Below are 13,892 nucleotides of genomic sequence, written 5' to 3' on the forward strand. Positions count from 1 at the left end.
AGGCAGGCAGAGGTCTGGGGACTCCGGAGAGTGGAGGCTGTGGCTGAGCGGGCCAACACTCCGGCCAGCTGTCCCTGGTGCATACCCAGGACTGTGCGGAGTGTGGGACAAAAGTCACAATGCTGGGGGTGGTCTGGGAGACCACGGGGCCAGCCTTGCTGGGGCTGGCCTTGCCCAGGACGGCCTCCCTCTGTTTTCTGTACACGTCCTGCAGCCTCCGGTTCCTCAGCTCCAGGGCCCGTGCGGCCGAGGCCTTCTCCTCCAGGGCCTGCTGCCGCCGCCCCAGCGCCTTCTGGCGCATGAACTCCCGCAGGGACTCTGGGCTATAGGGGCGGCCCAGGAGCCCCCGGGTCTTCGGGCAGGGTAGCGGTGCCTGCGTCTCATTGTCCTTCCCAGGTGCCATCCGGAGGGTGCTCTGGGTGGGCCCGAGCCAGGCATTCCTTGCTCCCGAAGGAGGCAACCGGGAGCACCTGCCCTCGCACGGGCTGCCAGCCCACTTCGTGAGGGAGGCACTCCAGGGCCGCTGGACAGGAGGGCTCGGCCTTTCCAGAGGGCTCCACGGTCCTCGGGCGGGGGCCTCCCAGCCTTTGCAAGTAGCCCAGGCTCTCTGCCCAGCCGATGCACTCCAGGGCCGCTGAGGGAAGTAGCTCGGCCTTTCGTGGGGACTCCCAGGCCTCTGGAAAGCCAGGTCCCGTCCTTGGGCCAACCAGGTCCTCTGTGGATGGGATTCCCACCGGGCCAAGGTTCTCCAGCGCTGCCCAGGGATGCTCCTAGCCCTCTCTGAGGAGGAGTGCGTCCCCTTCGTGGGGACCCAGGGAGTCTTGGAGAAGGAGCCCTGCAGGTCTGGGGTCCTGCAGGGGCCCTGGGGCCTCCTCTCTGCCAGCTCCTGTCGCCACCGCGGTGACGGCCACTGCTCACGCCCTCGCCTGAGCTGATGGTCTCGGGCCAACTCCAGCCCTGCCTGGATTTGCTGGCGCAGGTCTTGAAGGATGGCCAGAGCCGACTGGATGGTCACGGCTTGGTCGCAGGGCGCCTGGAAGGGTGTGCTGGGAGGCACCTGCGGATAACTGTGCAGAGCAGCTGGACTGGGCGTCCGGGGCCGGACAGGGTGGCTCCTAGCAGCTCCTACCTTCTCAGTGTCCCCTGCAAAGACAGGCAGTCCCAGGAGGAGCAGAGCTGGCCCCCCGCCCAGAGGTCCCCCTGGACTCGTGCCCCACGGAATCCCTCTTGGCCTCCTCACTCATTAGGAGCCCCCGGGGCAGGTGCCCCATCAGGGTGACTCGAGGCTATGCCCGGGCGCCTGTTGAAAACTGAGTGCAGGTTGGGTGTTGGGGTCTACTTGGAGGAGCCCCTTCTTCCCTGAGTCTGGAAAGCCTGTCTGGCCGTGCCCTGCCTCCTAGGGCCCAAAGGGGCCTCTCGGGGACAGAAATCCTGCCCTTAGACTTTTAAATATAACGGTTTCCCACAGCCCCCATCGGTGGCAGGTTCAGAGGGTGTCTGACAGGTCACTGGGAGAGAGCAGCTGCTCCGACACCCAGTGCCACCTCCTTCCCCAGCGGCGCGGAGTCTGTCCCCACCCCCAGATGCCACAGCAGAGCAGGGTGGAGCCCGAGGCGGAGGCACAGGTACCTATTTCCACGTGGTGGGCTGTCTCCCTGGAAGCTGCCTTGCTCTGGAGCCTGGGGAGAGGGGGCGGGGGCCCAAGCAGCCCCCTGGCCAGCGCTTGTCCCTTCCTCCAGGCGTGAGCGCCCACCAGCTGGGACTCTTAAACAGAGAGAACAGGTGCACAGTGGGCGCTGGGTCCCCAGCTCGGCTCCTGGGGCGGGGGGCTGGGGGCGAGGTCCTTGTGTCCGGCCCCTCTGGGGCAGGGCCTCACCCTCGGGCCCCAGCCGGTCGGGGTGTGGCTGCGTCCCAGGATAACTGGACTTCCCTGAACCTCGGCGTCCTCTTTAGGGAATGGGGGTAATAAATCCGGCTCCCTATGGCTCTGTCCGTAAAACCTCGACACAGGCCCAGACCCACGGCGCACACTCGGTCGGCGCTGAGCAAGCGTAAGGAGGACTGACAACAAGCCCCCAGCACGCACAGGGGGAGGGGGAGGGTAACCTCACAGCTGATTGGCTGCACGGAGCCGAAGGCTACGAATCCGTTTTGAAGCGGGCGAGGCTTGGTGACAATGGGGGCTGGGGATCCACAGACGCCTCCGCGGCTGGCAGGACAAGGGGACCAAGAGGGTATCCCGGACGCAGACACACTGTCTTTAGTAAGCGCGGCCACATAATAAACATTGCATGCGTATGAAGAGTTACTTCATAACTCTAGTCACACGCTCCGAGTGCCAGCAGCAGCCCCGCCATCGCTGCGCAGACGTCCACCAGGCCCCACAGAGGCCCGTGTAGAGCCCAGCGTTACCTGGCACATGCACACACACACTCACAGAGACATGTGCATGCACGCTGGGACCCACACGGACACTTATACACACACACATCAGGCACATTCCACAGGCACATGCTCATGCACACACAAACACGTGTAAGCACACGAACACACACAGGCACCCCCAGAGATGCAAGGACATGAGCACATGTGCACATGGAGACCCACACATGCAGAGGTGCACACATACATGCACTCAGAGACACATGTGCAAAGCACACACAGATGCACACAGACAGAGGTGCACAGGTGCGGACACAGGTGCGGACACACCGAGACGCACGGACACACATGGGCATGGACATTCGGGCACAGACATGCTCGGCCCCTCCCCCAGGCCCAGCCCAGAGCAGACCAAGGGGAAAAACCACCATCTGCCCCCATGAAGGGGGCACTCCTGACAACCGAGGGGAACTCACAGCAGAGACCACCGGGAACTGACCCGGGGACAGGCGACCGGACAGGGCCAGGGACTTTGCTCCACACATGGCCCCAGACCTGGCCCCCCAAAGGCCCAGACCCAGAGACGTCAGGCAGCCACAGGCCTGAAGCTGGGGCTGCAGGAAGTGGAAGGGGCCACACAGGGCCACGCCTCACCTGGGCAGGCTGGGGCAGCCAGGTCCACACTGGGACATGCTTGCCACCCCACTCCCCCACCGCACCCCCGGCCATGGCCGCCTGCCCGGGGCCCCTGGGGACACTGGGGGTTAAGGGCTTGGTCTCAGGAGTCCCAGGCCTGGGTTTAAATTCCATCTCCGCCCAGGACCAGCTTCGGGCCTTCCTTGGGCAAATGACGGAACTTCTCTGGGCCTTGGTTTCCCCGTCCGTGAGCATCTTCCCACAGAGCCACAGGATGAAAAGGCAGCCACCACAGGGGCTGAGCCCAGAAGGGTCAGGACCCTGCTGGCTCAGGGCAGAGTCAAAGGCCAGGACGGGCCCCCTGGCCAAATCTGGGTTTGGGGGGGCCCAGGGAGTGGGGCTCCCAGAGACACTGCTCTGTCCTGGCTTCTGCTGCTGCTGGGCCACAGGAAAGAGGCCCAGCTCCCTGCCCCGGGGCACTGGCTGCTCACCGGGTGCGGAGGGGCCTGGCGCTGGCCAGGTCAGCTCAGCACCCCCACCCACAGGCACCCCCTGCGCTGGGCACTCGGCCTCCCTGTTAGCCTGCCAGAGGGTCCGGGTCAATAAATGGGTCCTGATGGGCACATTTTTTCCTTCTGCTGAGCAGTTTAATGGCAATTAATTTTTTTACGAGAGGATTTTTAATCTGCGGAAATGGATGAAGTCCCCAGGTGCCGCGTCAGCGTCCTGGGCCGGCCTAATCTATGATAAAACATGCAGAGCGAGGTGCTACCGTCTGAAATTAAATACCGGGCCTCATTTTCCCGCAGCGGATGGATGAATATTTTATAACTATTGTGATTTAATTTTTTGTTAACTACAGCAAATTTCTAATTCGTCCAATTCCCTAGCCCTGCGACGCTGACCTCTGAACCCACACTCATCTCTCCTTAGTCCAGCTGTGACTGCGCCGCTGACAGGGACTAATGGTCAGCGCCGTCAGGGTGACACAGCTGTGACGATGATGAATGCGGCCCGTGGCACGCCCTCTGACCCAGCGTCGGGCCGAAAGCAGGTCATTTTTCAGGCGAGCCATTAAAATAAAACAAACCGAAAAGATGCGGAGGGCAGGGGGAGACGGTGATGCCGGAAAATGTTATATTTTGTGCTTTTTCAGCAGGGCTCCCTGCGTCTTCTCCACGTCTCCCAGCATCCCTCACTCTGCAGCGGGAGCGGGGTTCCCCCTCCTGCCCCCCCATCAACCTCTCGCCTGCTGGATGAAGGCACCTGCCCAACCGAAGCCCAAAGCCTAGCCCACCATGTCACTCAGGGGGGGTTGCTACCTGGAATTCCAAATCCCAAACCGGATGGGTCGGGGAGCCCACCCCTGCAGCTGCTCTCCCCGACGCCGGAGGCAGCAGGACCTGGAGAGTGCCCTACGCGATGCCGTGAGACGAGAAAGCAGGCACGCCTGCCAGCCACACGCGTGGCAGGCCACCTTCCTGCACGCCGGTCAGACGCGCGTCAGTGTGCCCTGAGGAGCGCTAAAGCATGGCCGAGGGCCTTTTGGACCCAATGCAGGGCTTCGTGGACTTGCCCTTCGTCACAAGGGGCGGCTCTCTGTGTGGGCGGCCCCACACCCAGCCGGGCTCCCCGTTGCCCGAGGTTCTCCATGCACGGCAGAGCCCCCCTGACTCAAGCCCAACCCCTGGTGACCCCAGATGCCCCCCACACCCCATGCACCCGCTGGTCAAACAGCTGCTGGCTGCCAACCACGCACGGGAAACCACGTGCCCCCACCCCGAGTGGGCCAGACCGTGAGCTCACATCCCGAGCCCTGCCGGCCCCAAAGGCACCAGACTCACCCTTGTCTTTGGCAGCCTTTCGGGCAGACACTGTGAAGGACTTCTCTCTTTTACAAGAACTACTTTTCATGTTTCTGGGGTTTTCCTGTGGAACTTCAAGGAGAGAAGAGAGGGGGAGGGGGAAGGTGAGGGGTGATGCACAAGCAGGAGCCCCCGACTGGGTCCCACAGTGGCCCCACCCGCTCCCTGGGCCTGCGTGCCAGCATGGATGGCTGAGTGCAGGGCTTGAGAGGGCAGGCGTGGCTGCCCTGGGCCACCCCTGGCAGGGCTGGGCTCATCGCACCTTCCCTGAGTCTCCACAAACTCTAAGTATCTGGTGGCCGAGAGCCCCTGAGGATGGGAACAGCCTCCCATCTCATCTGCACCCAGCTGGGGGCTGGGTCACGGAGCTCATGTTTGCTGAGTGAATAAGTGACTGACTTGACCCGTGGGTGAACCCAGGGCAGGGCAGCTGGCCCCCTGGGAGATGAGGAGTGAGAGCCAGAGTCAGAGGGACTTGGCATGGCTGGGTCCACCCCTGGCTGGACAGTCAGGGGGACGTGGAGAACCAGAGAGGGCAGAGGCTGTCCAAGGCCCACAGTGTCGGACCGGAGGGGACAGACAACAAGCCAGTGAGTGTGAGAGCGGGCGGAGCCCACCACGTCTCCACGGGGGAAGAAACTGGCCAGGAGGACCCCCAGGCCTCTGGCACAGCCAGGTCCGGCCTTGGTCCTCAGACCCTCACCTCCGGGCAGGAGGGACCTCAAGACCCCGACCCACAAGAAAGGACAGATCTCATGGGACTCTACTCCGGTAAGGACCCATGGGAGTCAGATCCACAGTAGGAGGTGTGGGCCTGGACTGGGCAAGGGGTGGGGGTTTCATGGGGACCGGGCGTCCCTGTGGGGAGACGGACCGTCCTGGAGAGGATGGTGGCGGCCGCTGCACAGCAGGGTGACTGTCCCTAAGGCTGCTGAGCTGTGCCCTGAGCCAGAGTGGGGACAGCCTGCGTCACATGTATTTTACAGTTGTTTTAAACAAAAATATGACCTTAAAAGTGACTTTAACAGAAAACCCTCCTGCCTCCCAGGGAGGAGGGCCCAGGGCCACATCTCTACCTGCCGTCCAACAGGGATGCTGCGTCTGCAGGTTTCTCTGAATGCCCGCCCTGTCCCTCGCCTCTGGACCCCACGTGGTGGGGGACGCACCCTGTGTCTTCCAGGACCTTCGGAATCCCCTGCAAGCTGGTCCAGGTGTCCCTGGCTTGCGCCCCACGTACCTGACCGTGATACTCATCGGCTAACCCCATCCCGGCGCCCCCGCCGCAGGCTGCAGACTCCAGGCCCAGGGGCGAGTTGCACCCGGGTGGGCACCCCCCAGCCTCCCAGTGCAGCTCTCCTGCCCCCCCACCAGGAAAATCTGCCACTGACCTGGGTAGGCCGGGGCCGCAGGGGGCTTCTTCAGCTTCTGGACCTTCTGCTGGGGGGCTGGCATGGAAGCTTTGTGGAGGTGTGAGGCACTGGAGGGCATCGAGGTCCCCAGAGAGGCGCAGCTGCCCTGCCACCGTGCCTGGGCCCGGATCCTGTCCCTCAGCCGCTCCAGCCGGGGGCTCCTCTCCCTGTGCTGCTGTGGGGACCCCAGCACCTGGGGGGGCCTCTCAGTCAAGGGCCGGTGGGGAGGTACACACAGCTCGTTGTGGCCCCCAGAGGAGCCAGACAGACGGCCTGATGACACTGAGCTGTCCCCATCCTTGGCCTCCTCGCCTGCTGTCCACAGTGGGTAGCTGCTGGCCTTCCCCAGGGTGCCTGGCCTCTCGAGGTGGTGAGACCAGGCCACAGAGGGAGCGCCCCCCGGGGCGCCTGGCTGCTCACAGGGCCTGGGCCTCCTCAGGGCCCCCGTGAGACCCCTCCTGGCTGCAGAGGACCGCAGACCGTCTGCCCTGGGGAGAAAGGCAGACACGGTGGAGCACTGCACAGCGCGCCCTCTGTCCAAGGGCCCTGCTGCTCCCGGGCTCCTCCCTGGGCACCCGCGGACTGAGAAGGGTGTGGGGGCCAGGAAACTGCCCCTGTGCACAGCAGCCCCACGGCACCCTCTCTCAGGAAAAAGCCCTGACCGCAACCCTTTCGTCAGGCACCAGGAGCAGCCGGACCTGCAGGTGGGGAAACTGAGGCTCGGGGCAGTCTGGCCCCAGGTCCTTGCTCCTCCTGGTGACGCAACTGCCCTCCACTGGGGGGATGTGCCGGGTGGCCGACAGGCACCTAAGTGGGCGTAGACACTACCTGGGCTGGGGGCCCGCCTTTGTGTCAGTGGGTGTCCTGGGGGCCCCAGGGGCGAGGCGGCAGTGCCCCCGGCTGTTTCTGAGAAGGGGCTGGGTCATCGCCCCCAGGCAGATTGCCGCGGCTGCTCTCACGGGACAGTCTCAGGGCCAGCTGCTGGCATCCATTCCTGCTCCTGGTGGCCTGGCCCCTGCCCCGCTGGGGCGCCGGCTGGTCCCAGTGCCCCGCCCACGGTGGGAAACGCCAGGATGGTCATGGAACGGGGCTGGCACGGTGGGCTACCGAGCCCTGGGCTGGCAACTGCCTGGGGGGCTTCCTACCAAGCTGCCTCTCTGAGGGGTGGGAGAGAATTCCAGGCGGCCCGTGACAGCACAATAACCCCGTGTCACTCAGCAACCAGCCCTGAGGCACTCAACCCCCTCAGGGGCGCCAAGCAGCGCCCCCCACCCCCCAGTCCTCCCTGGGCGCTGGGGCCCCAGGCTGCTGTGTGTGGCCAGGGAGCTGCCAGGCTCGAGCTCAGGTCGGGCCCAGGAGAAAGGAGCCCACCTGAGGCACGGGCCGCCCGTGGAGGGCCCAGCGCTCAGGCCCCGACTGCAGCGCAAAAGCAGCAGCCGCCCCTCCGGGAGCCCCGCCCTCCGGCTGCTCCGGGCTGGTGGGCGGGGCACGGGGTGAAGAAGGGCGTGGCCCCGCTGCTCTCCCAGCGGCAGGTGCTCGGGGCACCTTGCGCTCATGGGAAAAGCACCTAGAGCCGCCCTAGCACCAGGGGCCCCAGGCCCGCTCGGTCCGCCTCCAGCAGCCTTCCTGTCCCCTTTCTGGGGACCCTGGCAGTGTGGGGTGGCGGGGAGGCCCCAGGCTCTGTAGTCAGCGACCCTGAGCTCAGCAGGGCCCCCCGGGAGGACAGCTGGTTCAAGTCCCGGCCCCGCCCCAACCACAGTGAAACCACCGGTGACTGGAGGCTACCCCCCCCAAGTGATTGTGGTCCCTGGACGGGGGGCACTGAGCTGGTGACCAGGGAGGGAGGAGTCACAGAGTGGCCGAGAGGGTCAGGAGCTCTCATTAGGAATTAATTGCCCTGAAGGCCCCCCTTCCTGCACAGAGCAGTCCCAGAGGAAGAGGGGTCTGCAGCCCAAGAGCCACAGGGGAGAGAGGGGGCAGGCTCCCCACTGCCACCCAGGTAGGTGTCCTGTGACACAACCGTCCCACAGAAACACGTGGGCAGGCCCTGCTCCACTGCAGCCCGCAAGAGCGACGTCCCGGATGGAGCCGCCCAAGCAGGGGGTGCTCCTGGCCCAGACAAAGGGCAGCCGAGGTGCTGCCAGCAACAGGGCGCCCTGACTGCAGGTGCAGGTGGTCTGCCTCGGTTAACGGGTGTGGTTGAGGGGCCTGGGACAGGAGGCTGGATTTGGGCTGTGAGGCAGAGACCCCCCTCCTGTCTGTGGGGCAGGCTGGTGGGGGGGCTGGCACCCTGCCTCCAGGTAGGGAGAGCCGTCCTCCAGCAGAGCCGCTGGCACAGGCATGTCTCTGTGACCCGCTGGGTTTCTGGGAGCGAGGGACACCGTAAGGGAAGGACCATGGTGTCCCCCACTCTCAGAGACTGGATAACTGAGGGGACAGGTAACGACTGCTCACCGTCCTTGGGTTCCCAGAGCCTCCACACTCCCGGGCAGAACCTTTCAGTAGCCGTGCCAAGAACACAAGCCCACCCAGTGCCATCCCACTGAGCAGAGGCCTGGCCCCTATGCTGAAGAGCCACCTCCCCCACCCGACCCTCCAGCCCCCACATCAGTGTCCTTCTGGCCCTGCTCCTGAAAGGGCAGAGGGGAGTCACTCTGAGAGGCCGTGGTGGTGAAATCCCTCCATACGCAGGGGTCTGGTGCTTTCTTCCCACTGGTGGGAAATCCAGTGGGGACTGAGGTGGGTCCCGTCCCTGCCTCCCCCCACCAGCCTCACCGTGAGGCTTTCAGATGCAGCCCCAGATCCGGAGGGCACGCACCTCCCTAAGGCCTCGGAACCTCCCTCTCCCTGCTGAGGCCTCTGCTGATGTCCAGCCCCCAGCTGCTCCAGCTTGGGTCACCCTGCCCTGTCTGGGCTCTCGCACCTGCTGGGACGATGCTGTCTCTAAGCTGGGCTGTGCCTCACCCTGGGTCCCACATGGCAAGGTCCAGGGTGGGCCACACAGCTGAGGCCACCGCCTGGGGTAGAGGACGGCCCCCTGCAGGTCACAGCGCTGTTTGCTGGGCCTGGGCAGCCTCTCGGCAGAGCCTGAGCCCCATTCAGACCCCGCCGGCCTCCTGCCCTGATACCACTCTCTCGTGGACAAAGAGGGGCCACAAACCAACCTGACCAGCTCAGGGGAGGCCTGGGTGGCAGCCTTACACCCTCGGAGACCTAAGGGACCACGTGGGACAGTTCAAAAAGAAGAGTGGGTCACTGCGTCAGCCTCGTTCAGGGCTAGCATCTTCCCAGACAAAAGTCATCCTCACCCAGCTGAGCCTGTCTGCATCTCTGCATCTCGGACAATTCGCCCTTGGAGTGGCGGGTGACTTCCTTCTCCCCGGACCCTGGCCTTTGGGAGGCGTGTGCCCTCCGGATCTGGGGTGCATCTGGAAGCCTCACGGTGAGCCCCCGGCACTGGAGCAGTGACCATGGCCCCTCACGTTGGGGTCATGTGCTCGTGGTTGACTGTCGGCCCCACCCACCTGTGTGAAAGACATGAGTCCATCCAACCCCAGAGGTCCCCTCCTGCCTTGCTTTCTCCTGCCTTCCTAGTTCAGCACCAGTCAACGTCACGTAAGCCCCTGTGGCTCTCTCTTTGGTTGTAAGGTGTAATATAAGGTGCCACGTTCCAGCCCGTTTCTTCCATCCATTTAGGTTTTGCTTCCCGGCAATTGTCATCAGTTTGGTTGAAATAAATTCACAAAAATTCTTGGCATGGGGAGGCATGGCAAGCCAGGCATGGGGAGATGGTGGCCCCAGTGAGTCCCCAAGGCCATGCTGAGCCAGCCTGGACTGCGAGCGTCACCAGGGGCAGGCTCCTCGGCTCGAAGAGCCCACGGGGCAGCCCTTCGTCTGCCTCCCGGCACGCGGCCAAGAGACTGGTGGAGAGGCCTGATTCCCAGACACACCAGGTGTCCGCCGGTGCCCTGGGCGGGTTATTTAGCCCTCGGGCGTCTCCGTGTTCACCGGGCAAGGGACTTTAGGATTTTAGTCCCACCGTGTGTGGTGGGGTCGGTTCTTTGGGTGGTCAGAGACGCAGAACACAAAGTGCCACCGTGGGGCCGGATGCAGACCAGGAAAGCTGGCACCTCTGTCCCCACCCAGCCATCGCAGCCCAGACTGCCAACCACACCCACTGCCAAGCACAGGGCACCACACAGCACTAGCAAGTGGTGCCTCACCAGGGCCGTGGCCTCTGCCCTCGCCCAGGGGGCCGCATGTGCCGGCTGCCCTGTGAGGAGCAGCGGCCTGGGCCTGATGGCAAGGCAGGGTGGCTGGTGGCGGGGTGGGGTGGACTTCGTGTTGGGAGCTGGCAGCACTCTGCTCTGATTAGCCACACTGTTTACTTGTCACCACCTCATCCCTAGAGAAGCAAGTCCTGAGCAGGCCTGAGCAGGCCTGGGCAGGCTCGGGGGCAGTCAGCAGACCTCGAAGGAGAAAGGCTCGCCACGCCTGCTCCCCTGGGTGCCAGAGACCACAGAGCACTGGGTGGCCATGACAGCCAGCACAGGTCTGGACATCAACATAGCTCCCAACAGTCATCCACTCAGACCCAGCCCTGGGGCGGCCGTGGTCCCCAAACTGGCCCTGCAACAGGCCATGCCCAGAGACCACCCAGCAGCAGGGGCCAAAGAGGGCACAGGGGCCAAGGGTCTGAACGGGAGCTCTCTGGAGGCTGAGCCAGGCTTGATCCCCATCTGGGGAGACGACCTGCTGATGGCCTGCTGATGAGCACCTGGGCACATCAGACCCTGCTGCACATAAATACACCCCGCCCCTCTGACAGGCAGGAGCTCACACGCATGCACACACACGTGCACATGAGCACACCAGGGTCCCCAGAGCAGGACAAGCAGGGCAGGCTGGGGGGCTGCCAACAGGATTCGTGTGGGGTCTGGTCCGGGCAGCATCCCCCAGCCTCAGCGCCTCCGCCAGGTGCTCCCAGGGAGGCAGGCTGACTCCTCAAGGATGGTTGGGCCCCAAGGGGGACTCAAGGCCACACAGATGTGGCAGATGCCAGGGCGGGAGCAAGGTGACAGTACAGCCAGCGATTTGGGAAGACAGTTGGAGGCTGGGGACGCCGGACAGAAGCATTGACGGTGAGGGGGCAGAGTGGGCGCTGAGGACAAAAGGCCGGGCCCGGAGCAGGGGCTCTGCGTCGGAGGTGGGGACTCAGGGGCTGTGAAAGCACAGCTGTCTGCACCCCCAAATGCTCAGCCACAGCTGCAGCAGCCCCCTCTGCTGAGCCAGTGGGAACTGGGCGCAGTGGCCCGGGGAAGCCCCGGGCACTCCTGCTTGGGACAGACTCACAGACACGGCGACAGAGAGGTCGGCAGGGAGTGCCACGCCCCAGGCTGGCTTCCCCCAGGCCCTGCCCTTGCCCCCTCCTGGTTCTTGCACCCTGTGCCCCCACCCCAGGCCTGCTCCCAGCACTGGGCCCTGCAGAACAATGTCTAGACCCAGCTGCAGCTGGGGGTGCCCACCAGGGTCCAGGCCCTGCACCTGGCACGTTCCCCAGGCAACCTGGGCAGCAGGCAGCTCCTCACTGCAATGCGTGAAGGTGACATCACCCGGCCCACGGTCACACCACACAGAGCAGAGACCTGCCCAAGCTCGGCAGGCACAGCGCAGTGACACAGCCTCGGACCCCAGCGACCCGGGAAAGGAGCCTGTGGGGACAGACACCCCTGCCCTGGGGACCAAAACCATCCCCAAGGGCTCGCAGCAGCCACCTGGGGCCCCGGCTGCCGATGGGGCACCGCTGAAGGTCCCCTCCTGCCTCCTGCCTCAGCCTCAAACTCACACTCAGCGGGAATCTTCCAGGAGGACAGGACAGCCCAGGGCCCAGGCCCTTCTCCCAGGAGAGTTAGAGCCGGGCCGTTGCCGGCAATGGGCCTGCCAGCTGAGACCAAATGCAGAGCCATCAGCCTCAGCCCCCTTGGGGCCTAGGACAGTGTTTACCCCCATTTTACAGATGGGGAAACTGAGGCAGAGTTCATTAGATGACAATGTAGTGCTGCCTGTAGTGAGACCTGAGCCCACAGCAGGGCAGCCCAGCAAGGAGGGCCTGGCATTGACCCGGAGGGACCGCAAGCCTTCAGAAGGGAGCCCTAGACAGGAAGACCCCTCCCCTAGGGGACCACGACAGAGGAAGGGCGGCCAGTCTGCACCCAGCCAAGTCCATGGAAGACAGGAAGGCTAAGTCACTGGTCTGACCTGCCGTGTCCCCACCCCTACCTGCTGCCAATGACGTCTCCCTCCCACCACCCACCATCAAGGGGGGCCTGGGGCAGGCCTTCCTGCACTCACCAGTGGGAAGGCTCCAAGTGTCCCTGTCTTTGGAAGGGCACCAGCCAGCCGCCATGGTTCAAAGGCCAGCTGCAAACACAGCCCAGGAGCCCAGGGCCAGCCCTCCAGGTCCTCAGGAGGTAGGCCAGGAAGCCCGGCAGGAGGCTGGGAAGGAGGCCCGCCCCGACGTTGCCTGAGAAACCCAGGCGTCTGTCCCTTGGGGCTCCTCCTCCAGGCTGCGCAGCGCTGCAGAGCCTGGCAGAGGGTGCGGCTGGCACAGGGGGCATGCCTCCCCTCTGGGGCCCAGGGCACTGGGGGGGGGGGCAGGGCCCAACTTGAGAGTGAAGAGGTGGGGGAGGGCAGGGCAGCTCTCAGATGTAGTTCAGAGCCCTGCCCCCCAGGTCCTGTGGCTGGACTGCTGGCCCCTCCCAGACCATTTTCCCGGCTCTTTCCCTCTCCTCAGGGAGCCCTCAGCGGCCACCCAAGTTTCCGGTGGCCAGGAGCCCAGGGGGCTTGGAAGTGGATGGATCCATCCTGGCGTTTCTGAAAAACTGTGTGGGATGGTGACCTGCAACGGTTCATCCTCGGGCCCCAAGACAGTGCTGAGGGTCAGGCGGCCAGAGGTTGGAGGAGACAGCGGAGCACCTTAGGGGTCCAGTTACACCCAGCTCAGAACCGGCAAAGCCCCTCCAGTCCTTGGAGCTGTTGTGGTGCCCTGGTGGGAGCACAGGAGGGTCGCGGATGCCAGGATCAGCCCGTGCCCAACCCCGAGCATCGCTCCTCCGAGTCTGGAGCGCTGGGCTCAGGCTCTGTGTGCCTTCCCGGTCGTTATATGGGGATGTAGCCTGTGTGCAGGGGAGGACGCGCTGCCCCTAGAAACGGGATCAGGGATGCAGGCAGCCTGATAAAAACCCAGGATCCTCCCAGCATGGCTTCAGGAAACAAGGGGACGATGCCAGCAGAGGGCGCCCTCTCCCTGCCAGGCCCCAGGAGCTAACCCCCACCCTGGGGTGCTCAGGGGATGGGGGGTCCTCACTGGCCTCTGCTGCTCTCTGGGGAAAGCCTCCCTTTCTCCAGAATCGTGTCCCTCCCCTCTAAGTGAACCTCTGGAAACATTTTTTTTTGCCAAGAAACTGTTCCTGGTGTTCAGGAATGTGAGTTTGGGCAGCAACTTGGAGGTGCCTGGTCTCGGACAAGATCTCTAAGCAAGATCGTGGTAGGGGCGGGTGTGTCCCTGGGCCAGAGGCTCTGGAGAGGGGTGACCCCCCAC

General features: G+C 64.3%; 1 protein-coding gene across 1 annotated transcript in view; it reads right to left on the reverse strand.

Moving 5' to 3' along the window:
• CCDC187 (coiled-coil domain containing 187) overlaps window positions 1-12,765 on the reverse strand; it is a 37,820-nt gene extending 25,055 nt beyond the window's left edge. Inside the window, 5 exon segments of the mRNA XM_037036626.1 lie at window positions 86-1,143; window positions 1,630-1,764; window positions 4,863-4,955; window positions 6,272-6,775; window positions 12,644-12,765. Coding sequence (XP_036892521.1) covers window positions 86-1,143; window positions 1,630-1,764; window positions 4,863-4,955; window positions 6,272-6,775; window positions 12,644-12,698 — 1,845 coding nt within the window. The 5' untranslated portion in view covers window positions 12,699-12,765.
• Window positions 12,766-13,892: the final 1,127 nt, after the last annotated feature.

The sequence above is a fragment of the Sturnira hondurensis genome, unplaced genomic scaffold, assembly GCF_014824575.4.
Source record: "Sturnira hondurensis isolate 20B ecotype Veracruz unplaced genomic scaffold, ASM1482457v3 Scaffold0022908, whole genome shotgun sequence".
In the NCBI taxonomy this organism is placed as follows: domain Eukaryota; kingdom Metazoa; phylum Chordata; class Mammalia; order Chiroptera; family Phyllostomidae; genus Sturnira; species Sturnira hondurensis.